A 25,811-nucleotide genomic window follows, 5' to 3' on the forward strand; every position below is an offset into this window, starting at 1 on the left:
CATGTCTGTTTAGTTCTGTCCTCCCATCCACCTGCCTACGGTGCTTTAACACCAAGAACTCAGTAACATGATGAAGGAAGAAAGTAATATAATATTCTGGTACAAAAACAGCTGTAGGAAGAGAGGTGGAGGGGGCCTATCATCATGTTTCCCTCGTGGAGGGAAAACAGGCTCCCAGCATAAACAGGGCCATGAAGGGGCAACAGGATCGTAGGCACTTGGGCACAGAGTCTTTGGCTGCAGGAAGCATTCTTTGGTCACTTTTCAGGAATGGGAAAGGCGTGGCCCAACGAGAGCATCTGTCTCAGAGCTCCATTCAGGGTCGCCCCGTTCCAGAGGCCGGTATGGGGCGGCTTCGGACTTCCACTGCACCACCTGAAGCACCAAGACCACACACCACAATACCAGATTCACCCAAGAAGAGGTCTGTGGGAGACAGGAACAGGAGTGTGAGGAGTGTGGCCATCTCAAACCCAGTTCCACCCACAAACCACTATTCTCTGTTCACAGTCAGGTTGAAAGCCCTTCAGCCTCTCACTGGAGGGCACCCTTAGCAACTACAGATGCTTATAGGAATCCGCGGATCCCTGGGTTTCCACCGGTCTTTCATATCCCGGGATCTCACTTCAGCATTGTGTAGGTTGGAGTAAAACTGCAGGGCGGTTCCAGGGGGTGTCCATGGAATTTTCTGAGCTTCAGAGCAGCTGTGAGGTCAGAGAGACAGTGGTGAGAAAAGGAGGATATACCCCGAACACACCCATGCCCAGGTGCCCTTCAAGTTGAGAGCAACTGACAGGAACAGAAAGGGGGTTATAGCTCCCCTCTGCAGAGGGAAGGCAGCCCCAGCCGGGGTTCCCTCCCTCTCCCATTACCTAATTGTAATGTTCAAGGAGATGATGGATTTGCAGAGAGAACGGGTGCCAAATCGAAGAATACAGGCAGCCACTAAGACCAGGAAGATGGCTGTAGCTGAGATGACCAGTGCAATGCGGAGCCCTATGGGACCTCTATGAGGAGGGAGAGAGTAAGCTTCGTGGTTGAGGTGCGACTTCTCCCAGCTCAGCCCCCCGCCTTCAGCGTAGGGCAGTCACCTGTGGGAGTCCTCGATGCAGCTGCTGTAGACCCAGAAGAGCAGAAGCAGGAGACAGTAGAGGGCCAGGAGGCCAGAGACCCCTGCCACAAAGTAGCAGAGGGATGGGGCCGAGGGTTGGGCTAAGGCCGGGGAGGAGCCATTCAGGGCGGCCACACCATACAGGGGACAGCGGCCACTGAAGGAGCCCTGTGAAGAGAAGCTGCTGAGTCCTACCTAGATTTCAGGTTAGAGCCTCAGTGCAGGCTCATGGCAAGTGTGAGGGATAACCTAGTAGAGGGCTACCCTAGGAAGTTCTATATACACTGTCAGTTCCTGTTTCTGGGCCAGTACACTGATGGAGAAGGCCTGCGGGGGAAGTCAAACCTGCGGTGGCCACAAAGATCAGGAAATAGGCGGTGGTTATAAAGGACAGTGAGCTTCGGAGATGCCTCACAAGTTCTGGTCTCCCCTCGGCAGAAATCCTAGTGTAAAACCAGAACTTGTGTAGCCTTCAGCTATCTCCGGTGTTTTCTCATCCATTAAAAAAAAAAAAAAAAAAAAAAAAGTCCTAAGAGGGGCGCCTGGGTGGCTCCGTCGTTAAGTGTCTGCCTTTGGCTCGGGTCATGGTCCCGGGGTCCTCGGATCGAGCCCCGCGTCGGGCTCCCTGCTCAGCGGGAAGCCTGCTTCTCCCTCTCCCTCTGCTTGTGTTCCCTCTCTCGCTGTGTCTCTGTCAAATAAATAAAATCTTAAAAAAAAAAAAAAAGTCCTAGTAGTGCCTACTTTGTAGGGTTACATGAGCCTGTGCTTATGAACACGACTGCCTGGCTGGGGAAACCCTAGGGCTTTCCGTGGGCGTTTCCTACATGGCTGTTTTGTCATTCACACACACTGGGCTGCAATCCTGCGGTAGCCTGGTCATCTCCGCTACACTAAGCTTTATTTCCTGGAGGAGCTCGACACAACAGTGTCTGATTTCAGGGATGAAGGCAGGGCCTGCACCGAATTCTGCGGGCAGAACCAGTGTGAGGTCGTGCAGCCGGAGCCACCAGGCCGGGCTATGTCTGCCGCTGTAAGTCACTCCTGAGGACTCGTCCTTTCGGCGAGGAAACGGCTGTGAAGCAGAACGCCGGCGGGCGGAGCCGCAGAGCGCGATCGGCGCCGATGCCTCCTGGCCGCAGACCGGCGCCCGCAGGGCCTCACCGGGCCCACCGGCTCCCGGGAGCAGCGCGACGGCACCCGGCCGGCCCGGACAGCAGAGCCAGCACCCCCGCCCCGCCTCACCTCCCCGACCCCAAGGCCGGCCCCGCCCCGCACCTGGGTCCGGGTCAGCGTCGCGGCCGCCACGGCCCCGCACAGGAAGGCGGCGGTGAAGAGCAAGAGCTCGAAGCGCTGCAGCCAGGGCAGCGCCATGGCGCCCCCACCACCAGGAAGGGCCGCTGCGGGAGCCAACCGCCCAAGCCCCGCCTCATCCGGCGCGACCCACGAGCGCGGGGACGTCACTTCCGACACGGGGCTTTATTTACAGAGGCGGGGGAACCGAGCGAGCCAGGAAAGCGCCGTTCAGAGCGGCAGGTACAGCGAGTAGTCCGAGAGTGCCCAGCGGCGGGCCGGCCGGCCGGTGCGGCCGATCATGGGCAGCTTCTGCACGTAGCGGGAGGCCGGGCTGGGCCCGTACGGCGCGGGGAAGGCGGTCTGGAAGAGGCGCCCGCGGCACCGCCTCCCGGCCTGCCGCCCGGCAATAATGAAGCAGAAGTGGGGGGCGCCGCGCGGGGCGAAGCGGCTCTTCTGGAAAACGTCGCGGGTGCCGGCGCCGGGCCCCTGCTGCCGGGGCGCCCCCCGCGCCCGGTGCACGCGCGGCAGCGGCCGGCTCTCAGAGGCGGCGGGCGCAGAGGCCGCCGCGGGGCCGCCGCCGCCGCGGGGGCTCTCGTCGCCCTGGGGGCTGACCATGGCGTTGGCCGTCAGTTGCGGCATCTTCCGCACCGAGTCCGGGGCGGCCGCCGGCTCCTTCTTGTCCCCGGGCGGCCGCGGAGTGGTGGGCGCGGGCTGACCCGTGCCAAAGCGGGTGGCCAAGCTGTCCCCGAAGAAGGCGTACAGCTCCCGGTAGATGTCCGCCAAGGTCACCGATGGGGAAGGGTCCTCCGGCCCCGCGCCTCCTGGCGGCAGCGGGAGGACAGACCCAAAGCCTGGCTCCGCGCTGCCCCCGGAGGGAGACTCCTGCAGAAGAAGGCTGTCCCAGGGCAGGTCGTCCGAGCGCCGGCACCCCCTGCCGCTTGGGCCCCCCTTGTTGGGCTCTGCCGCCTGGGCCTTCATCTTCAGCAGTCGCTCCACGGCCACCTGCAAGAGCAGAGGGACCAGGGTAGGCAAGAACTAGGAGGAACCTGGGCCCATCAAGTTTTCCAAAGCTAAGGCAGGTGAGCTGCTGAGCTCAAGCAGGGAAGAAGGGAGGCGCAAAGGCGCAGGCACTCACCAGAATGGCTCCGTAAACCTTGTGCCCATCTGCTTTAACCTGGGCGTTAGAGACGGAATAATCATCTAGCACAGCCTGCAGATTTGTCCAGTAAGTGGACAGGTGTGGGTACAGGACGCGTTCCACTGCCTGGAAGGGAGAGAAGGCAGGCAGTAAGCACCTCTCTGTTGCTTATTGCCTCTCAAGTACCCTTTCCCATGAAAGACCTACTTTTATCTCCGATATGAAATTAGCTTGGCATATTCAGCCAACATTTATTTGGAACCCACTGTATGCCCAAGCCTTTGCTAATAAGCACTGGGAATAAAGGTCAGGTACAAAAACAATATAAAGTGACCCAACTATCACTGACCTGTATGACAGAGGCTAAGAGGGTATATATAAGTAATGCCCATTGCGAACAACAGACAAATTTAATTTGCCAGCTGCTACCCTATATGGTCAGTAGGCAAGTATTCTTGCTGAGATGTAAACTGGGACTCAGTTCAAACCACCTGCATAAAAACAAGCAACTGATCAGAGACCTGGTCTCTGATTATGTATCAAATTTTAAATCCTGTGATTAATTTTCGGGAAAGCAATTAAGACTTCACAGAGGAGGTGACCTCTGTTACGCGCTTTGCTGGGTGAGAGTTCTCCGTTGGTCATCCACAGCCTAAGGATTTGAAAATGTTAACAAATGGGTTAAGTTCCTAGAGAAATATAACTTACTGCTGACTCAGCTATAAAAACTTAAATTCTCTACCCATAGTAGGTAACCAACCGCAAATAAAAACACTTTGCTAAAATTTACAAAGACAGTCTACAGATATTCAAGGAAAAGAGCATCTCAATCTTACAAAAACAAACGAGGAAGAAATGCTCCCACCCTACCTCAGTCTATAAGGCCAATATAACCCAGATACTAAAACTCTACAAGGACAGTACATGAGAAGAAACTTATGATTGATTTCACTCGTGAATACAGAAAAATCTTTTAAAATTTAGTAAACCCAACAGTATACAAAAAATGCCTTGTATTCCAATAAAAGATTTAGATTTTTTAAGGTCTATACTATAGCCTATTTGAGTCTATACAGAGAAATGTAATGATGGTTTACTATTAAAAACCCATAAATAGGGGCACCTAAGGCGGCTCAGTCAGTTGGGCTCTTGGTTTCCACTGGGCTCAGGTGGTGATCCTGGGGTCATGCAATGCACAGCCGGCTTGAGTGCTTATCCCTCTCTCATCCCCTCCCTCTGCCCCGCTCTCAAGTGTGAAAATGCTCTCTCTAAATAAAATCTTTTTTAAAAATCCATAAATACAATTAATCACATTAACAGATAAAAGCAGAAAAACCTGAGGATCAATTCAAAAGATATAGAAAAAGCATTTGATACAAATTCAACATAAATAATAAAACAATATGAAGTAATTTTCTTAATCTGAGAAAGGATATCAATAAACACAAGGTAAACATCAGTATAAGTGGGAACATTATTACCACTTCTCTTATTGGAAATGACACAGGATGCCCCTTATCATCATATGTAAAATGATATTAGCAGTCCTAGCAATAAAATAAAAAGAAATTAAAGGCGTTAGGTTTAGAAAAGATGAAATAAAGCCGTCATTATTTGTACCATATGATCTACATTAAAAGCCCAAAAGAATGAGGCACCTGGCTGGCTCAGTGGGTGGGGTGTGCAACCCTTCATCTTAGGGTCGTGAGTTCGAGCCCCATGGTGGATATAAAGATTACTAAATATAAATCAGCTTAAAAAAAATAATACAAGAGGAATTGAGGGATAGTTCCTTAACATGATCGGGCAGGAATTTACAAAGTGGGGATATATTAGTGTCTTTATTTTTGAAAGGATAAGACATTGATATACAGAAAGTCAGGCTATCAACTAGCCTGGCCTCGGGCAAGAACTCTATACATAGCAGCAGCAAACACAGACCCTTTTTGTGAGAAAAGACACACAAATACTGTTTTTCTAATTGCAAATGGGAGCTCTTATGGCTCTGTCTGTGGGAAAGGCCAGGGTCCTCACCTTCCAGCCAAGGGCATGCAGCCCCACCACAGCCCCGTAGTGAGAGCAGAGAGGCCGCACAGGGTCTGCCAAGACCTTCTGCAGGGAGAGCAGGATCTGCTGATAAAGGCCGCTCACAAGGTCCCCATGGGTCCTACGGGAGCAGCATTCAGAGAGGAGAATGAAGCAAGGGGCCGCCCAAACGGACTCAAGTCAGAGCACACAGAGAACATGGCGGTCTTTGGCGCCCTGGGGTAAGCCAACAAGGTCACGCCATCCATTTATAAAATCCCGGGGTGCCACAGCGCAGCGATCGGGAAGCTCTAAATGGAAAGAGGCTCCCTGACCTTGCAACACAGGGCCTTGCAGCCAAACATTACCCCCGCCCCACACCACAAGCCCCTCCGCGCTGTGGCAGCCCCACCCTTTGCTGGGCTAGGCCCAGTGGCTACCAGAAGATGTGGCTGAGCAGGAGGGCAGCGCCATCTCGAAGAGTCCAGTGGTCATTCAGAGGGTTAATGGAGGCAGCCAGTGGCTCCAGGACGCAGTAGAGGACGCTGCCGACCAGGGAGCGTACGTAGGGCCCCAGGCACAGGTGTGGGTTCCGAACCAGGCTCCGGGCCACTTGCAAGAGCCGATGAAGCTGCTCCAGGTCATGACTGACAGACTTCACCTGTTTGCAGCGGGCGCTGGCTGAGGGGCACACGAGGGGGCAGGCAGCAGCCTGCCGCTCTGCTGGCACGTGCCACCAGCCCTACCCAGTGCTGGGTCGTCTCCCCGCAGAACCTTCTCCCCTTCCCCAGCCTGGTCACTCACCCCACTGACCACATAGACAAAGTAAGGTAGGAGTGCTGCGATCTTGGAGTTAGTCTGCAGGTCCTGGAGAGCAATCTGAAAAGGAAGGAGCCAGACTGCACTGGGTCCACCAGCCCCAAGGATAAACGGACATTTTTTAAAGGACGGTTGAGTACTTCTGTAGTAAAATTGTACATGTTCACACTCTTTGATTCAACAACTGTACTTCTATAAATTTAACCCACTGTAAGAAATACCCATTCACACACACACCCACTCCTAGCCCTGTCTGTGACAACACGAAACTGAATACACCCTAGATGCCCCACACGTTTTTAACTGAGAGAAGCAGCTGTTCTAAAACCAGATGTTTACTATAATACCACTTTGCTTTATTCTAGAGTAATCACAGTTAAAAAACACACACAAAAAAGGTAAGTTGTTTCCATTGGAGACTCTCACTTTCCAGCTTGTGTGTTTTTATTTTACAATCCTTCTATAATGAACATGCTGGTATTATTTTTATAAGCAGAAGAAAGGAGAGTTAAGTAAATGAGAAAAACCGTCTTAGCCCTGAATCTCCGCTGTGACCTCCAAACTCCTCTGGATAAAGCTCCTGTGCTCAGGTGCTGCAGACAACAGGCTGGCGAGGAAGGAGCTCAGCTCCCAGGCCCTGCATCCAGCCATCTGCCCCGAGCCTGGGGACCGGAGCCATGCTCCTAAGGCAGGCCTGTACAGGAGGGACACTCCCAGTTCTGCCGGGGGAGTGGCAACGACAGCCAGACACGTGGAGAAGTGGAGAATGTAAGCCCTCCAGGAGAGGCCTCGAGCTTGAGCAGACCACCAAATTAGCGCTGCCCTCATTCTGGACAGGTTGTGTCCGACAGGCCCTGCGGAGTGGAGTCCCAGAGGCTATGGTGGCGGAGTCTCCGAGCCGGGTGGCCGGGCACCCTGACCTGGCTGCCTCTACTTCCTTTCTCTCCCTCTCACGTCCAGGCAAATGCAAGCTGCCAGGTGGCTGCCCACCCCCCGCCCCCGGCGGCCGCAGGTTAACAGACACACTAAAGAGTAGACTCTGGAAAAAAGGGGGTGGGTACTGACCACCTGAGCCCCCAAAATGGCCCTGCTGAGTTGCCCGTTCCCCGGAGAAGGTTCCCGCTAGAGTGGGAAGAGAAGTCAGCCCCGGAGGAGGGCCAGCCTCCGAGCACCACACCCCCACCGACAGCAGCTTCCAGCCACAACAGCCGGGTGGTGTGGAGTGGACAGGAAGCAGGCATCTGAAAGAGTTTCGGGGAACGTGAAAGCTGGACTTTGTGCCCCACTTGCTCACCTTCATCAGCTGTGGATCGTCCCCCAGCACAGCCCGGGTCACTTGCTGGTAGTACTTGAGAAGGTCATCGGTCAGCGAAGACACAGCGCTGGGCACTGTGCGGGGATGGGCAGGAGGTGGTCAGGGTGGAGAGCCCAGGCCCGTCGCGGCCTCCCCTGCCTGCTCTCCCCCACCCCCCTACCCTCCACCCTTCCCACCAGAAGCCTTTTCAGACTGGACTCCCAGAGCACATAGCCACCAGCTCCTCGGAGCAGCCTGCTTGGCCCTGACCTTGCAGGCTTTTCACACCTCTGTGCTCGGTACTCGGCCTCCCACCCGTCCTCTGCTAGGCAGATTCCTGCTGGTCCTCAATCCCAGGGACCCCAGCTGCCCGGACTTCTGTGCTATAGCATCCAACACCCCGCCTCAGGACTGGTTCCAGGTCTGGGCCTCTATCTCCAAATCCGAGCCCTCTGGGCAGGGACGATGCCCACTCAGAACCGGGCACCAGTAAATACTTGTCAGATGAAGAATCAGAGGTAGAGGGGCGCCCCCACCGCTCCTAAGAGGAAGGTTCAGAGCCCTTTCCCCATACTGCCCCTTACCTGATCCTTGCGGGGCCAGGTTCCCTTTGCCATCTAGGTAGGAGACATGAACTAGAACCAGAGCAGAAAGATGGGTCAACCTGGGGTTTTGCCTGTGGTAGCACCACCACCCACCCCCCCCGAGTGCTGCTCCATCCACCAGCCAGCCTGTGACCCCTCCTCTGACAACCCCGTTTCTGTCCCCGCCCCAGGTAGGGCCGGGGCAGTCACCTCTCACAGCTGTCTCGGCACAGCCTTTAGGGATGTTGGTGGCCAGGGCCAGCTCCACCAGGTTCACCTCTCGGTCCTCAGGAAAGTAAAGCTCACCCTCTCTGGCAGGGCGTAGGGGCAGCGCCTCCTGGGATCCATAACCACACACGGCCTGAGCAGAGAGGAGCAGAGAGCATGCTGAATCCATGGCGGGAGAGGCGTTCTACCGACCAGGGCAGGGGGTCTACATGTGAGGCAAGTCCAAAAGTCCCAAGAAAGGGGAGATGCTGGAGGCTTCGAGCCTACCGCTGGGAATCTGGCTGGAGCATCCAGTGCTCACTGGGTCAGAGAGTAGAACATGGTCCCTCCTCCCTGATTCGTACGGGCTCTGAGCCCCAGACCCCTATGCTGCCGGTCCTCATACTCGCCCAACTTTGAAAACACGACTTTTTCTTTTTTTTTTAAGTAGGCTCCATGCCCGACATGGGGCTCAAACTCACAACCCTGAGATTAGGAGTCACGTGCTGTACTGAGGGAGCCAGCCAGGTGCCCCAACACTACTCTCTTCTAAACACGACCTTCTTCCCTCAAGTCCCTGCCCCACAACAACTATGCAGGACGTTTTAATGCCCACATTTGTGCCCAGGCTCCTCCTTTACCCAGAACGTCCCTGCCTTCCCCTCCTGGCTTAGTCTAATGCAAGCCTCCCTTCAAAGCCTGCCTCAAATCCCAGCTCTTCAAGAAGGCTTCCCTAACCTCCGGGCCCCCCAGCACCTATCCTGTGGTGGCCACGGCCACCTTATGTGCGCATTTGGTTTTCATGTCTCTCTCTGCGGTGCCAGCCCCGAGCCGGGCACGGAGGGGGGTCGTGCCAGCCGAGGCCTCCGAAGCCTGTGCTCCACTCACCTCCACACTGCTCCATCGGAGAGCCCTGTTGAAATCCTCGACGGTCAGCTTCCGCCGTTTCGTGTGTTTCATGAATTGAGAGCTATTCTGGGAGGGGAGAAACAAAGTCAGGGGACAGGAAGAAGGGGGGTGTGGAGTTCGCCCAGGGAAGAGAGACAGCCAGGAGGCAAACAGGACACCAGAACGGAGACCAGAAAGCCTGGAACCCAGCGCTGGTCTTGTGCAAACAGCCCTCGATGTAATGTTCCCTCTCTGTGACCCAGTTGCTCACATGCAGAATGTGAGTATGAATGGGACTTGGCCTGCCCGGCAGGGCTGTTGATAAGATGGGCACATGAGGCAATGCTCAGCCAGCACTCTGTTTGCCCAGAAGCCCCGCTGGCTCAAAGGGGAACTCCAGAGGGCAGGGACTGCCTCTGTTGCATTCCCTCAAAGCACAGAGTAGGGGCGGGCCACATACCTGTTTAATACATCCCTGCGGGAGGGGGTAGCCACCGGGAGGGGCAAGGAGAGTTGGGAGGGTGCCGAGAGCGAAGGGGAGCGGACCTGCGTGGCCTCTCTGAGCCGGTAGCACACATCCTCCGCGAGCAGGGCCGCCACCTCATCGCTCAGCTCCAGGCCCGTGCTCTCCGCCATGAGCCGGACCGACTCCCGAGGGATCTCCACAAACCGCCGCTCCTCTCGCTCGGACATGGCCCCGATGGAGCTGGGAGCCAGGAGAGAAGGTTTGAAAGGCCCCCCCAGGCTCCCTCCGAGCCCAGGAACCTGACTCAAGGCCTTCTGAGCCAGGCTCGCTGCTGTTGCTCCAGAATCCCCAAACACGGAGCTACAGAGGCTCTGAGTGTCTGAGGCGAAGCGCAAGAAACAGACGAGCTGGGTCAGACAGGAGTGCTGCCTGAGAAAGGACCTGGCCTTGGGGAGTTCACAGAACGGGGCCCCAGCCGTGCCCTGCCACTTCCTGAGCGAATGTGGCCGAGGTCCTCGTCAGCCCGAGCCCCGCTGTCCCAACCTGTGAAACACAGGCAATCGCCCCCGCCCTCCGTAACTCGCAGGGTTGCTGTGAGGACAAAATGAGCTGGGGCAGGAGAAAGCCGGGGACTAGAACGCCACCCAAATGGACGACGGAAGATGGAACCGTGGTCCGTTACAAGTAAAAAACTTCATGTCTTCTTCCTGCTGATTCTTGCTACAACCACTACCTATCACATCCTGATGAAAACAGTACTTCACCCTTGCTCAAAAACCTTCAGTCCTTCCCCACCGGTTCTAAAAGAAACTCTAAACGCCCCCCAGCTTGACATTCTGTGTTTGATCCCAAATCCCAAGAGCTGTTCAAGCCGATCCCTCCTCCCAGTAAGACCAGCCTAGTGTCTTCCAGCCTGCCTTGTGAGCCACCACCAGCGCTCAGACTGGTCTGCCTCCCCCTTTACCCCAAGCATCCACCCCCTCCTCTCTGCTAAGGCAAATCCAGGCTGCCCTGTAAGGTCTTCCTGCCTGTATGCCACTGGGGACTGTCAGGCTTTTAGTAGCTGGGCTTTCTGCCCATGTGTCTCGTCTTCCCCAGTTTGGCTGCGAGGCCTAAAAGCAGGAACCTGCTCTTCCGTTCACAAGATATGGCAGAATAGGAATCCAACAAAAACAGAGGCTGATGAAGGACTCCGACAATTTACACCACAATTAGAAGGCAGGCCCACAATGGCCAAAGTGAGGCATCGGCACCACGGGCAGCAAGGCGCCAGTTCCAGGGTGACCCACCCAGGGTCTGCCCCACTACTCCTCTCTGGCGGGGCTCACTGGGTCACCAGGGATCTCAGGGCCCCTAGATCCAATGGGCATCCTAACCTGGCCTCCCGCATTCCTCCCAGTGGCTCCACATGGCTCTGGAATAAAGAACAAACCTGGTTCCCAGGTCGTGCATGTCCACTGACTTCTGCAACACCTCTTTCCCTCTTGTGTTCTGCATTCCCACCGTGGCCTCTTTCCATTTCCCCCAAAACACCTGCCATCAGGACGTTCATACACTGTTTGCTCTACTTGAAACACTCCCCTCTTCCTCTACCCCCAATCTCTGTGTCTAATGGACTCCTAGCGGCTCCTTCAGATCTCAGTTCAAATGTCACTTGCTCAGGGAAGTCTTCTCAGACCTCCACAGTGTCCCGGTACTTTGCCTTCAAAGCAGTTATCACAGCTTATAATTATATATCTGTGTAACTTTGTGATTAACACCTACCTCCCCACTAGACTGTAAGCTCCACACCAGCTAGGATCATGCCTGTTTGCTCACCTTTGCATCCCCAGCGTCGGGCACAGTGTCAGCACATAATACGCCCTCAATGAACACTTGCTGCAAAAACGAATAAAGAATAGCTATTTTTTTTCTAAGCACATGCAACGCCTCAGGCACAGAGCTAAGTGCTTTATATGGCTTGTACTTCATTCTATCCTCATTAACAATGAGATAGGCATTATGTAAGTACTGCGTCTATTTCACAGCCAAGGAAATCAAAGCTCAGAGAGGTTAAACGTTCAGTGACTTCTCCAAGATCACCCAGCGAGCACTAAGGAGCAAGGGCTCAACTCTGGTTCCTAATCATCAGGAGTGGCGGGCTGTGTGGGGAACAAGGCCTAGATTCCCAGCCCGGAGACTTGGCGCTGGAGACCCGCCAAAGGATAATCCTGAAGTTTCTGTTTCCCCGTCTGTAAAATGGGAGCATGAAGTCCTGCCCACGCGGAAAGCGCGGAGGGAGTTTCCTTACTGTGTGCCCACATGAAGACCCACAAAGTCCGGGCTCTGACCAAGGTCTCCCCCCTCCTCAACCTCCTCCCCTGCACCCTCAGCCACTAGCCACGCTGGTAAAGAGCGTGGGAACTGACCGCCACCGGCCTCGAGGGTGCGCATCCTCCCACCACGCCTCGCTTCATCCCAGATCCAGAAGTGGCGGGGTGGGGTGGAGGAGGTCAGGGGTTACCGAACTTGGGTCACGTGGTCAGCGAAGGGGGCGGGCCCCCAGCGGAGTCGGCCCCAAGACCAGTGAGTACGCGGCCCACAGCGGGACGGAGAGTCCTCGGGCCTGCTCGGGCCTGCTCACCTGAGGGCTCCGGCGCAGCGAAGGCGGCTACCGAGACAGCGGTGGAGGCGGCGGCGGCGGAGGCAGCTCCCACTTACCCTGCTCACCCTAATTCCCTCTCTCTGAGCCCAGGCCCCACCCTCCAAGAGCACAGCCAATCGGCGAGCGCTTTGCGAAGTTCCCGCCCTCCCGGGGGCTTCCGGCCAAGCGATTGGCCTCTGCGAAGGGGCTGAAAAGCCTCTGGGCGCGATGGGGGTCACGTGACGCCGAGGAGTCGGGCTTCTTAAAGCAACAGCTCTTGAGAGTTTTGCGAGTAGGTAGGTAGGTACCTATGGTTTGGCGTCTGTTTGAAAAGCGTGTTGTCAAAGAAAGCGTCCTTATTCCCTTGGTCTTGTCTGCTCCTGAGTTTCCGGGTATTTGCGTTTACGCGACTGCAGCAAAGCTTTAAACTTTGATGTCTAATCAAAGTTTTCTTTGCCCGCTTGGTGGGGCTCAGCTTACCTCTCCAGCATCACCTGCACTTCTCTTTTCCGCCGGATGCATGGAGCTCCTAGTGGGTATTCTCTTCGGACAAAAGGGTCTTCCCACTGGCCCAAACTCACGTGCAAGCTGCAGACTCCAGGGCCGTGCTCATTCTGACACCCTACCTCCTATCTTTCTCATTCCTGTTCAGTAAGCGAAATATAACCCCTCATCTGCCTCGCAGACTTCCTTGACCATTTTACGTGCACACACTTTCCCGAACTTGGGCAGTTCTCAATTCAGAACCAAGTGGATTTAGTGAGTTAAGGATAGTATTTGGAGTCAGACCAACCTGGGTTCAAATTCTGCCACCAGTTTGGAGCAAATTACCTAACCACATTTTCGCCCAACTACAAAATGAGGTCATAATACCCACCTCACGGGATTCTGTAGATTAAATGAGATAATGTCTGTGAAAGCACTTGGCAGAGTTGTGGTTGAACCTTCTTTCACACAAGAGGCAGACAGTGAATTAATTCCATTATGTTCATCCAAGATGAGGTAGTTTGCAATGGGCTATTCATTATAGAAAGTATTCCGCGGGGGAGCACGAATGTACACATCCTCGCCCTTCCTCCCTCTCAGGGTTAGAAGCTGCTGCCTCTAGAAAAGAAGATCCTCCCAGGCTGGGAAAGCCAGATGGATGTGGCTGGGTTGTCATGGCAACACCACCTAAGGAGACTATGACCCTGCTGAGTCTCTTCCAGTTATATTCAGAATGACATTCGGAGTAGTTTTTAGTACTGTGCTTGAACACTGGAGTGTCGGCCCACCTCTGCATAAGGGAAGGGGTGGGGGCTCCCCTGAGGTCTTGAGTCTGAGGTCAGCTTAGCAAGATCTGGGCTGCTGTCAGATCTCCTTGCTGAGGTGTTATTAGTCTGGACAGCCATTGGCAACCTTGGAAGCAGGAGACAATGGGGGAAGGCCCTGGAGCCTGTGCAATACAGTGAAACTGAATTCAAGCTATCTGGGGCCCATCTGCTCCCAACCTCGGGTGGAGGCAGGGGCCAAGGGAAGCAGTAGTGAGACCCACATGGCCACAGATAAAAGTGGGTCCCACTCACTCCCCAGCCACCTAGTGCCAGGCAAAAAGAGCTAATGATGGCTTTGGAGCCAGATTGAGTTTAAAAACAAAACCAGAGCTCTACCACTCACTAGCTGTGTGACTTTAGGCATTCTAGTTTAGGTGTCTAACCTGTTTTATCAACTGTCAAGTGGGATAACAGAACCTACTGACTGTTGTGAACTATCCAGTAACGTGTGTAAAAGATTTAGCATTAGCAGGCAGATACTCCTGTTACCTGTGACCTTTGTAAGAGGCCGTAACTTTCAGTTACAAACCATCTCCAGGCCATCCGTATGTGATCCCTTCCCCCCACAGCGCCTGCCCTCTTAGTGGGTGCCACACCCCACATCCTCACCACCACCCACGTGCTCATGTTCCACGAGCTGCTTCCGTCCATCAGTTGCTTCCTTTCTAGGCCTGGTGTTACTTCCAGGTTATCCCACACACAATTTACAGATGAGTGTTCCATCTGAGAACTTGGAAGGAATTTTGCTCTCGGTGACATACCATACATGGGGTGTTTACAGCTTAGGGGAAGTCCCTACAACCCAGGTGATCAACTCAGAGTACCACCAAGTGGTAGCACAACTATAATGTGGTTTTCGTGGGAAAAATTCATTGCAAATCCAGCCCAGAAACTGTTCCCAATGCAACAAACTTCGAAAACCTGGCCCAGTGCCAAAAGCCGGCGATTAAAAAAATGAAAGGGATGCGTGTGAATCTACAATTATCTCAATAAAATAACAAACTTTACATAATGAAAAAATGAGGGGCGCCTGGCTGGCTCAGTCCGTAGAGCAGGCGACTCTTGATCTCAGGGTCATTGAGTTCAAGCCCCATGTTGGGCGTAGAGATTACTTAAAAGAGGTTAGGGGTGCCTGGGTGGCACAATCAGTTAAGCGTCCCACTCTTGGTGTCAGCTCAGGTTGTGATCTCAGGGTCATGAGATGGGGCTTCTCCCCATTTGTGCTGTCAAATAAATAAATAAAAATCTTTTATTTATTTGACGTAGAGCAAGAGAGAGAGACAGAGAGACAGAGAGCAGGAACACAAGCAGGGGGAGCGGCAGGCAGGGGAAAAGCAGGCTCCCTGCCGAGCAAGGAGCCCAATGTGGAGCTCGATCCCAGAACCCTGGGACACTTAACTGACTGAGCCACCCAGGTGCCCCAAATAAATAAAAATCTTAAAAAAAGAAAGAAAAAGGTTAAAAAAAAGAAACGGGAGACAGTAACAAAACCATATTTTGTGACACACTGTTAAGGTATGAATGGAAAAGCCTCGACCTATCTGTCCAGGAGTGGTAAAGGCAAGAAGGAAACCACATTCAAGTGCCATTTTCTTACCATGTTCCAGCCACTATTCTGGATGTTTCATATCAGCGTCTCTGTTTGGCATGATTGACATTTGGGACCAAATAATTCTTTTTTTTATTATTATGCAATCTGAACTTTATTCTTAGGTCTATGTTTCCAGTTTTGGAAAGTTTATCTTTTAGCAGCAGAAGCCTTTTTATTCAAATGAGAATGTCCCCAGAACTGCATCGTACGGAAGCCGGGCAGGAGTGAGGCCGTGTGGGAAGCTGGCTCAGGGGCTGGGTCTGCAGTCCTGCCCGCTAGGGTGCCCAGCTGGTGGCTGGGCCGGGGGAGCCTGGGGGTGGGGAACTGGAGAGAGAGAGGGGGCAGGGAGGGAGCAAGTGGAGGGAGGCTGGGTCCTCGTCCTGGGGGGAGTTCTGACACAGACTGGGGCCCAGGGCCCTTGGCCCCTCTTGGCCACACGGGACATTGGTGGTGCTTCCTTGGGGTGCAAGACAAAGGCTTAGGATCTGTTCAGACATTTATCGAGCACGCACCTGGGCCTGGGCTGGGCTGGGAGCCGAGCTCCCAGGTGGTGGGGAGGATGGACACACTGAGGGAGTTCTGTCCTCTGGGGAAGCACAGGGTGCTGGGGCGCCCAGGTGGGCAGTGGGGATCAAGTGGGCTTCAGGAAGGCTTCCTGGAAGCAGCAAATGCTTGGGCAGAGCTGGGAACAGTTAGTAAGGTGAACCTGGCCAAAAAAAAAAAAAAAGCTGGAAGGGTGTTCCAGGCAGAGGGAACAGCATGGATAAGGCACAGAGGCTTGCCACAAACAGTCCATATAGAGGTGGGGCCCTAAAGCAGCACGGGCTCACAGGAGGGGAAATGGAAAGGTAGCAATTAGACAGGAGGGAGTTGGGCCTGAGTGCTGCACTGGGGTAGCAAGTCTTCATTGCCCTCTGGGTCCCCAAAGCCCTGTCCCTTCCCCCACAGGTCCCGGTGGCTGGCACTGAGGCGAACATACCAGATAATTCTTTGTTGGGGGTGGGGGGGTGCACTGTCCTATACATTGTAGGATGTTTAGTAGCATCCCTGGCCTCTACCCGCTAGAAGGCAATACCATCCACCGTTGTCACAACCCAAAAACATCATTGCCAAATGTCCCCTGGGGGCAAAATCACCCCAGCTGATAATCACTGCTTTATATGCACTATATCACAATAATCACAATTAACAGTTGAGGGCCTATCATGGGCCAGGCTCTATGCAAGCCACCTGCACATGTGAGCTCACACTAGCAGCAACCATCCAAAGAGGGTTGTATGGGGACACCTGGGTGCCTCAGTCTGTTAAGCGTCTGCCTTGGGCTCAGGTCATGATCCCAGGGTCCTGGGATCGAGTCCCACATCGGGCTCCCTGCTCAGCGGGGAGCCTGTTTCTCCCTCTGCCTGCCGCTCCCCCTGCTTGTGCTCTCTTTCTCTCTCTGACAAATAAATAAAAATAAAATCTTCAAAGAGGGTTGTATGCCCATTTCATAATGAGAAAACATAAGGTCACCCAGCTAGGACTGAAACCCAGTTCTGCTTCAACCCAAATACCACGCTTTCTACAGCACAGCTCTGCTGAAAAAGGAGGGGGGGAGGGGGAGGAAAGGAGGAGGGGGGCGCCTGGGTGGCTCAGTCGGTCAAGCCGCTGCCTTCGGCTCAGGTCATGATCCCAGGGTCCTGGGATCGAGCCCCGCATCGGGCTCCCAGCTCTGCGGGGAGCCTGCTTCTCCCTCTCCCTCTGCCTGCCTCTCTGCCTTCCTGTGCTCTCTCTCTCTCTCTCTGTAAAATAAACAAATAGAATCTTTAAGTAAATAAATAGATATGAAAAAAAAAAGAGGAGGAGGAGAATGATTGACTGAGATTTGCTAGATAAGCAGGAAACACGCAGACAGGCTGGGAGAGGGCATTCCAAGACAGACAGACTGCATTACAAAAGCAGCGTGAGCGTACTGTGAGGGACGGAAGCACGGTTGTTTAGTCTTATGTTCATTTCATGGATTTTGGCCGTGTCACCCTACGGACATTTTGAGGCTGCTCACATTTTCAGTTCAGCTTAGGGACTGATGAGCACAGAAAGGCTTCTGTTGTTTGTGGGGCCATTCTAGGAAGGGCTACATTGGGGCGCCACAGTCTGGGTCATTACTATCCTCTTGTCCGCCTCTCCGTACCCAACCATCTTGTCTCCCCTCGTGCCCCGCTATACCCTTGGTTATGTTTACGGCGGAGGGAAGGGCGAATACTCTGAAAATAGATGGGGACTCGGAATGGCTCTAAAGGCAGAATCATTTGCTGGAAGCCAAAGACCTAACACTGGTGGCTTCCCTTCAACGAGGTCAACTTTATTAGCCCTCTGAAGAAGGGTCTAGTCAGATCTCCTGGGTCGCTGAGGCTACTTGAGGCATGAGGCCACCAAAAGAGAGACTAGCAAGCAACTGGCCTCCAGCCCTTTCTAAGAAAGAGTTGTTCTTACCAAAGAAAGGAGGTAACACTTCCATGAGAAAAAGGACCTTTTATGGTTAGAATGCACAGTCGAAAATCTGAGGAGGGGGTGGCTGCTAAGCAGCAAGAAGAACCAGACGTTTTCCGGGGACAATGCACCTTCTTTGCCTCCCTACAGCAGCCAGACTAGGCCTCTGGACAACATGAGGACCGTGACCGTCACATCTCCTACATAAGGGCCAAACAGAGCAGGGGGCCCCGGCGCTCAGCTCACAAGCCCTGCAGAGAACAGGAAAAGCACATCCGTTAGGCTCAGAGCTTGGGGCAGCCATCACCAGGCATCCCCCATCCCATGAGGCACATGTCCTGGATCTTCCAAGCAGACAGTCATGAGAGTTTTCTTCATCTGAGACTTGGCCATTAAGTCCCACATCTGCCCCCTGCCTCCACACACCCCTTCTCCAGGTAACAACCCTGGATGCACGATCAGGCACTCACCCAAGTAATCGTCCATCAGAGAGCCAATGGCAAACTGCAGGAGGGAAGGTGGAAAGGAAATAAAGCCTGAGCAAGCACAGAACTAGCCTCTAACCCATAGCCCCAGGCCTTCTGCCTACCCATCCCCTCCTCCTGGCAGAAGAGCACAAAATCCCCAGGAACCCTGGGTGGTAAGAAATCAACAGCTCCCAGCTCTGCCTGGTACAGGCAGGAAGGCAGGCAAGAGACTCACAATGTCATTCTTGTCCACACGAGTCCCCACAATCTTCAAGCGGATCTCATCATCCTGCTGAATCACAATGTCCTGGGGAAGAGGGAACAGAATACGCAGATAGCCCCCAAGCCAGAAAGCCCTGGGAGGGCTCATTCCTCCCGCTCTCACGGTCTTCCCCACTCACCTCGTCCATTGTCTTGTAACACGGTGGGTTGGAGTTGGGGTCAAACTCCATCTCTGACGGGATGGACTGAAAGGAAAGCAAGACGGGGTCAGCGCTTTACACGGGTGCTCCCAGGGGTGGTCGTGAGCGGCGCCTCCCCTCAGCACCCGGCACGCCCAGACTTACATGTCGAGAGATGAAGCAGGACATAGGTCCAATTTCTGTGAAGAGCCCAACCTAGGGGGACAATGAATAACTCTGCTTTGTCTTTTATCCCCCAACTCTTCCAAGCTTCCCAACTTTTATGTGATTCCCAAAAATATTCTCCATGTTTTGAAGCCACTGAGTCGGATCATTTGCTTTCACGTCTCTCTTCTGCCAAGATTTCATTTTAAGTGAAGCAAAGTCAGTGCTATCAGGGGCCAAGGCTTGGGACCTATCCATTCACAATTTGAACACTTGTTGATCACATGACCTTGGCCAGTAGACTTAACTTCTCCAAGCGTAAGCTTCTATAAGAAGGGATGAAAAGCACCCACCTCAGTCGTCATGAGGTTTTGCACCACACCTGGCCCACGGTAAGTACTCAATGCATGGAGGCTGCTATTGCCGACCACTCACACTGACTTCCATGACCCCGAGGGAGGCAGCAGAGGCGATGTACCATTTGACAGGTGAGGAAACTCAAGTACAAAGTGTCTTAGCCAAGGACACAGAGTTAGCAAGAGCAGGCGGGACCCATCCCCCATCTTCTGAGCAGCCACCCAACTGCCTCCGCTATGTATGGTCTCACCTTGTTGACTTGAGTGACGACAGCATCCACGACCTCCCCTTTAAAGGGCCGGAAAACAATGGCCTTGTACTTAACCGGATAAAGGACAAAGCCTCGGCCTGGCTGGATCACACCAGCACCAATATTGTCAATGGTGGTGACAGCAATTACAAAGCCGTACCTGTAAGGAGGATGGGAAAAAGAAAGGCACTGTGTGGGCAAGAGCCTCTAAAACCATCTGCAACAAGACAGTGAGCATGGGCATTAGGGGACAGCACAAAGGGCAGGAGATGGCACCCCTGCCCCCAGAACTTAATGCCTGAGAGAAGACAGGACCCCAATCAGTATCTACAATGCCACATGCTGCTCTCATAATTTCACAATAAATGTCCAAGGAGGCTGCAGTCCTTGAGCCAAGAGACCTCAATCGGCTCAGGAACTTGCATGTGTTTTTTTGTTTTTTGGGTTTTTTTTAAGATTTTATTTTTTATTTTTTTGAGAGCACGAGCAGGGGTAGGAGGAGAGGGAGGAACAGACCCCCCGTTGAGCGTGGAGCCCCACATGCAACTCAGTTCCAGGACCCTGAGATCAGAACCTGAGCTGAAGTCAGACACCTGACCTACTGAGCCACCCAGGCGCCCCTGCCTGTGCTTATTCGGATGTGGGAGGCCCATGTGCTCCATAGCCCCGGGCTCATCCGAGCTCATTCACATCACCATGTGAGAGGCCGCTGTGCGCAGAGCCCAGAGATATGCCATGCCAGTCATGTGGGATGGAAAAAACCAGAAGAATAACAGAGGGAGAACAGACACAGGAACAATGATTAGGCTGTGAGCCCCACGAGAGCTGGCCTCATTCTATCTCGTTCCCTGCATTGTTCCCAGGGCCCAACACAGAACCTGGCACACAGCAGGAACTTTAGAAATGTTTGCGGAGTAAATGAATGACCAAGCTCTGCTAAAGTAAATTAGTCTTGCGATCCAGCTTTGCCGAGGGCGCCGCGGGAACCCAAGGCAGGAAGCAAGTGACTGCGTGGGGTGCCTCAGAGGGTGGGAGGGTTCCCCAGGGTAGGTGGCAGGTCCTTGCGGGACGAGCAGGAGTTGGGGAAAGGCTGCAAGCATCGGGCGCCTCGAAGCGCGCGGCACTCACTTGCCGGTGCAGGTTCCCTCCACCTCGGTGAAAAGCTTCTGCTTTACCGTGTTGAGCAGGTTGGGGCCGAAGTAGCGCGGGTGCAGCAGGATCTCGTGCTCCAGGGAGATCTGCGGGGAAAGTGGAGTGGAGACCACGCAAGGCGCGGTAGGGACACGGGGCCAACAGCAACTCCTCGTCCCGGGGCCCCGCTTCGCTCCTCCTCTCAACCCTGCCCTCGCCGCCGCCCCGTGCTCCGCTTACGTGATAGAACATCTTCCCAGCAGGGACCCCACAGCAGCGGGATCCACGGGGGCCTCGGCAGCCGGGCCTCCGGCCAAACCGGAAACACACACAGCCTCCCCAATCCTGCTTCCGGGCCTGCCGCAGCGAAGTGGGCGGGACTCTGCGCCCTCCGTAGACCCAACTGGGCCTCGCTGTCGTGGGCGGGAAATCCGTGAGCCCCGCCCACTTGTGCCACGCCCACGAGGGGGTCCAACCTCCAGAGTCTTAACAGTGCCTGGCCTAGAATGGATGCTCAAAAGATAAGTACTTTTTAAAAATTTTCATTTGTGGGCACCTGGGTGGCTCAGCTGGTTAAGCGACTGCCTTCGGCTCAGGTAATCCTGGGGTCCCGGGATCGAGTCCCACATCGGGCTCCCTGCTGAGCAGGGAGTCTGCTTCTCCCTCTGACCCTCCCCCCTCTCATGCTCTCTCTCTCTCTCTCTCTCTTTCATTCTCTCTCTCAAATAAATAAATAAAGTTTTAAAAAAAGAATTAAAAATTTTTATTTGTTTATTTATGAGAGAGAGAGAGAGAGCACAAGCATGGGGAGCGTCAGGCAGAGAGAGAAGTAGGCTACCCGCTGAGCAACGAGCCTGATGTGGGACTCCATCCCACGACCCTGGGATCATGACCTGAGCTGAAGGCAGAGGCTTAACAGACTGAGCCACCCAGGCATCCCAAATAAGTACTTTTAAATGGAATTAGTTAGCTAATGAAAGACAACAGGAATAAAGCGCTTTAGCAGAGTGCATTCGTATAGCAAATATCGGAAGACTGCTTTCACATAGTTAAGCATAGGAAGTAGCTGTCTTTTTTCAGCAACCCCACCAGGCAAGCTTTACCAATGAGGGCCCAGGCCCAGAGGGTTGAGGTCACTTGAGGATTACTCAGGGGCGGGATTCAAATTCACCGTGTCTGACCCCAAGACTCTTGCATATTTGGGCATCCCAGATTTTCATGCAGGATTCGTTCAACAAACATGGAGTACCCACTTCTTGCCCGCAGGTAGTTAGGAGATGAAGCAACCAAAATCAGAGCCCAGAAGGCAGCGCTCCCACCCCGTGTGAGAAACCAGGTCACTGCACTCCTCCTTCCTGGTCCCCCTCTCCACTCCCCGCAACACACACACCAGGGGCTTAGAGAATTGATGAGCCTTTGTCTGTTCCTTCAACTCCGCCCACTTTTTTGTAAACAGTCCCTTTATTAAACTCACCTCAATTAACCAGAGTGAGCGTACAGTCTGTTCCCTGCTGAGACCCTGACTGATAAAACGGTGGTACAGAAAGAGGCAGAAACCATGAGACACAGACCCAAGAGAAAGGCTTAGCAAGGGCAGCAGGTTCTAGAGCCAGGACAATACTGTGGCCTTGAGCAAACTCCCAGTTGCCTAAGTTTTTTTATGTTGTAAATGAAAGAGCCTGACCCACCCTCCTTCAAGAACAGAGACATCTGCTTCCTCAGAGCTGTCACACACCAGTTGCCATTGACACTGCCCATTTCCTAGAATGTTTGAGCCCACCAGTCTCCCACTCAGACTCCATGGGGATCCCCTTTGGAGGATCAGGCAAGGAAGCAGATGAATGGGCCTCAGTTTCTCTTAATTTCTCTTCTTTTCCAGCCAGCCTCCCCTCAAAGGCAACTTTTGTTTTGTTTTCCTTTCTATTTAAATCCAATTAATTAACATATAGTGTATTATTGGCTTCAAGAGGTAGAGGTCAGTGACTCATCAGTGTTATATAACACCCAGTACTCATTACATCACGTGCCCTCCGTAATGCCTGTCACCCAAGTAACCCCAACCCCCCACCCACCTCCCCTTCAGCAACCCTGTTTCCTAGAGTTAAAAGAGTTTTGGTTTGTCTCCCTGTCTGATTTTGTCTTGTTTTATTTTTTCCTCTCTTCCCCTATGATCTTCTGTTTTGTTTCTTAAATTCCACATGAGTGATATAATTATCTTTCTCTGACTTATTTCGCTTAGCAAAATACCCTCTAATTCCATCTACATCATGTTGCAATGGCAAGATTTCATTTTCCGATGGCTAAGGAGTATTCCATTGTGTATATATACACCACATCTTCTTTATCCATTCATCTGTCAATGGACATCTGGTCTCTCTCCATAGTTTGTCTATTGTGGACCCCTCAAAGGCAAACTTAAGGACAGGGGGGTGCTGGAACCAACTACAAGAGCCTTTTTTTTTTTTTGGTGGGCAGCAAAACAAGGTTTATTGAGCTATAGCAAAGTGACAGTACAAAGTTTCCAAGGAGGGAGGGCACCTAAAGGGGTCGCCACTGGAATTTCTTTCTTTTTTTTTTAAGATATTATTTATTTATTTGAGAGAGAGAGAATGAGAGATAGAGAGCACGAGAGGGAAGAGGGTCACAGAGGGAGAAGCAGACTCCCTGCTGAGCAGGGAGCCCGATGCGGGACTCGATCCCGGGGCTCCAGGATCACGACCTGAGCCGAAGGCAGTCGCTTAACCAACTGAGCAACCCAGGCGCCCGCCACTGGAATTTCTAAGTCTAGGGGTTTTCATGGGCTTGTTGGCGGGCTGTTTTCATCTGATGAACCCTCCCTGAGCCTGTCATCCAGTTGGGTTTTTGTCATATGGGAAAGGGTGGAGGCCTCCTTCCAGGGTGGTGTAAAAGGGTGTTTTAAGGGTGGTTTCCTCTTAGGGCGCGGGGGGGGGGGGGGGGGGGGGGGGGGGAGGGCCTTGTCCCACCTGCCTTTCTTCCAATTATCCTTCATTATCCCCCGTCTGAAGAGGTAACCCTAACTGCTCTTAGGGAAAAAGGCCAACGACCCACCATAGCTATTTCCTGCTGGTCAGGGACGTGGGTGGGGCGGCAGTCAGGGTTCCTCTCATCCAGATCTATCAAGGGGTCCCCTGCAAGTGTCTGGTTTGACCTTCTGGAAAATATGAAGTGGGTTAGGGCATTTAGGAGGCAAGGCCCAGTGCACAATAAAAGACTTGAGTACAGCCAGGGGTCCGGCGAGAGATAGAGGATGCCTTCGTGAACTCCCCACATGCTGTGAGGAGAGGGCAGCCAAAGGAAAAAGACTTACCTGTGTCTTGTCACTTCAAGACTAGCTTGAGTCCTCTCTGGGTTCACAGAGGGATTTTTGGTTCCTTGTTGTTAGGCCCCATTGGGGACCAGGGTTTGACCAGGGTTTGACTCTGGAATGGTGGATCCAGGCTTCACTTTGACTGCTGGTGGAATAGCTAAAATCCTGGTATACAGCCTTCCCAGACCAGCTCTAATAAGCACTTGGTCCCCAGGGTGAAACGGGAGACATTGGTTATTTTGGGGCTGGGAGTTAGGAAGCTCCTTGCAAGAGGGAGGAAATGATTAAAGTCCAAAACCTTGGATACTCCCTTATCACTTCTGAGCCTTTTTTTTTTTTTTTTTTGAGAGAGATAGTGCACGTGTTGGGTAAGTAGTAGGGGGACACAGAGGGAGAGGGAGAGAGAGTCCTAAGCAGATTCCACTCCCAGACCAGAGCCCAAGGTGAGGCTCAATCCCACAACCCTGAGATCACAACTGGAGCTGAAATCAAGAGTCAGACGCTTATGGGGTGCCTGGATGGCTCAGATGGTTAAGCATCTGCCTTCAGTTCGGGTCATGGTCTCCAGATCCTGGGATCGAGCCCCACGTCGGGGTCCCAGCTCAGCGAGGAGTCTTCTCCCTCTTCCTCTGCCTCTCCTCCTGCTTGTGATCTCTCTCTCTCTCTCTCAAATGAATAAATAAAATCTTAAAAAATAAGTCAGACGCTTAACTGACTGAGCCAACCAGGTGCCCCTTAATTTAATTTTATTTTAGGTTGTTTTTTTTTTAAAGATTTTTATTTATTTGACAGAGAGAGAGGGAGAGAAAGAGAGAACACAAGCAGGGGGAGCAGCCGGGAGAGTGGGAGAGGGAGAAGCAGGCTTCCTGCTGAGCAGGGAGCCCGATGCAGGGCTCGATCCCAGGACCCCGGGATCATGACCTGAGCCAAAGGCAGACACTTAACGACTGAGTCACCCAGGTGTCCCTAATTTTATTTAAATAATTTCTACACCCGCGTGGGGCTCGAACTTACAACCCCAAGATTGAGTTGCATGCTCTACCGACTGAGCCAGCCAAGTGCCCCTAGCCAGTTGTTAGTACTTCAGGAATTTTACAAGCCAGCTGTTAAATACAGCCTCTATCAAACATTTAATGCTATTATTATAACTTAGGATTAAATTAATTATACTGAAAAAAACAAAGGCAGGGGTGCCTGGGTGGCACAGTTGGTTAAAATGTCCAACTCTTGCTTTCATTCAGCTCAGGTCGTGATCTCAGGGTTGTGAGATGGAGCCCCCCCGTCGGGCTCCTGCTAATATGGAGTCTGCTTGAGATTCTCTCTGCCTCTCTCTCTGTCCCTCCTGCTCACTCTCTCTCATACTATTTTAAAAATATATATAAACTTAAAAAACAAAGGCAGAGGTGAGGTAGTTTTTTGCTTTTTGCTTTTTTTGGGATGTCGGTGAGGTTGGTGGGGTCCGGTGCTGATGGCCAAGGAAGAATTCTTGGGTCGTCTTTGGTGCAAAAAAGGTGGTTTTATTAATAAAGTACCGGGACAGGACCCCTGGGCAGAAAGAGCTGCTGTGGATGGAGCCCCACTGCTCCCTGCTGCCCGGGGAATGTGAGGAACAACAGATCATATACCTTGGGGTTGGGGGGGACATAAAGATAAGGGAAATTCTAAAAGGACTTCCATATGCTAAAGAAGACTCAGGATCCTGGAGGAATGTTATAATCCGCCTATTTCAAGTATTTGTCAACGGGCTGCCGGTTATAAGGATGTTTAATTTTATCTACATGTCCTTCTGTCTTTGTTGCCCACATGAGAGGTACAGACGAAACAAGTTTGGCAATACATTTGTAATTGCTGAAGCCGGATGATGGGTAATAATGGTTTCTTATATGTTTCC

The 25,811-nt window shown here is 53.0% G+C and overlaps 3 protein-coding genes across 7 annotated transcripts; all 3 read right to left on the bottom strand.

Moving 5' to 3' along the window:
* Positions 1-71: 71 nt before the first annotated feature.
* TMEM179B (transmembrane protein 179B) lies at positions 72-2,542 on the bottom strand. Its single transcript, XM_025878661.2, has 5 exons — positions 2,387-2,542; positions 1,092-1,279; positions 873-1,007; positions 626-704; positions 72-426 (listed from the first exon to the last, which is right to left on the bottom strand). The coding sequence occupies exons 1-5, from the start codon at positions 2,480-2,482 to the stop codon at positions 265-267; spliced, it is 660 nt and encodes a 219-aa protein (XP_025734446.1). The 5' UTR covers positions 2,483-2,542; the 3' UTR covers positions 72-264.
* A 30-nt stretch (positions 2,543-2,572) lies between these two features.
* Positions 2,573-12,554, bottom strand: TAF6L (TATA-box binding protein associated factor 6 like). Of its 5 annotated transcripts, none has more exons than XM_073883562.1 (12): positions 12,449-12,554; positions 11,644-11,703; positions 9,906-10,065; positions 9,360-9,446; positions 8,475-8,625; positions 8,265-8,315; positions 7,681-7,775; positions 6,372-6,446; positions 6,008-6,279; positions 5,577-5,709; positions 3,540-3,668; positions 2,573-3,406 (listed from the first exon to the last, which is right to left on the bottom strand). In XM_073883562.1, exons 2-12 carry the CDS (start codon positions 11,649-11,651, stop codon positions 2,633-2,635), a joined length of 1,935 nt encoding a protein of 644 aa, XP_073739663.1. In that variant the 5' UTR covers positions 11,652-11,703; positions 12,449-12,554; the 3' UTR covers positions 2,573-2,632. The 5 variants fall into 5 exon arrangements, with proteins under 5 accessions (XP_073739663.1, XP_073739666.1, XP_073739665.1 ...); XM_073883565.1 differs by having other exon boundaries at positions 11,590-11,703; XM_073883564.1 differs by lacking the exon at positions 12,449-12,554 and adding an exon at positions 12,234-12,322.
* Positions 12,555-17,848: 5,294 nt separating this feature from the next.
* Positions 17,849-20,972, bottom strand: POLR2G (RNA polymerase II subunit G). Its single transcript, XM_025878885.2, has 8 exons — positions 20,833-20,972; positions 20,590-20,699; positions 19,462-19,621; positions 18,855-18,905; positions 18,690-18,755; positions 18,524-18,595; positions 18,292-18,325; positions 17,849-18,072 (listed from the first exon to the last, which is right to left on the bottom strand). Exons 1-8 carry the CDS (start codon positions 20,842-20,844, stop codon positions 18,059-18,061), a joined length of 519 nt encoding a protein of 172 aa, XP_025734670.1. The 5' UTR covers positions 20,845-20,972; the 3' UTR covers positions 17,849-18,058.
* Positions 20,973-25,811: the final 4,839 nt, after the last annotated feature.

The sequence above is a fragment of the Callorhinus ursinus genome, unplaced genomic scaffold (genome assembly GCF_003265705.2).
Source record: "Callorhinus ursinus isolate GAN/ISIS: 27379988/994484 unplaced genomic scaffold, GSC_fseal_2.0 scaffold51, whole genome shotgun sequence".
Lineage (NCBI taxonomy): Eukaryota > Metazoa > Chordata > Mammalia > Carnivora > Otariidae > Callorhinus > Callorhinus ursinus.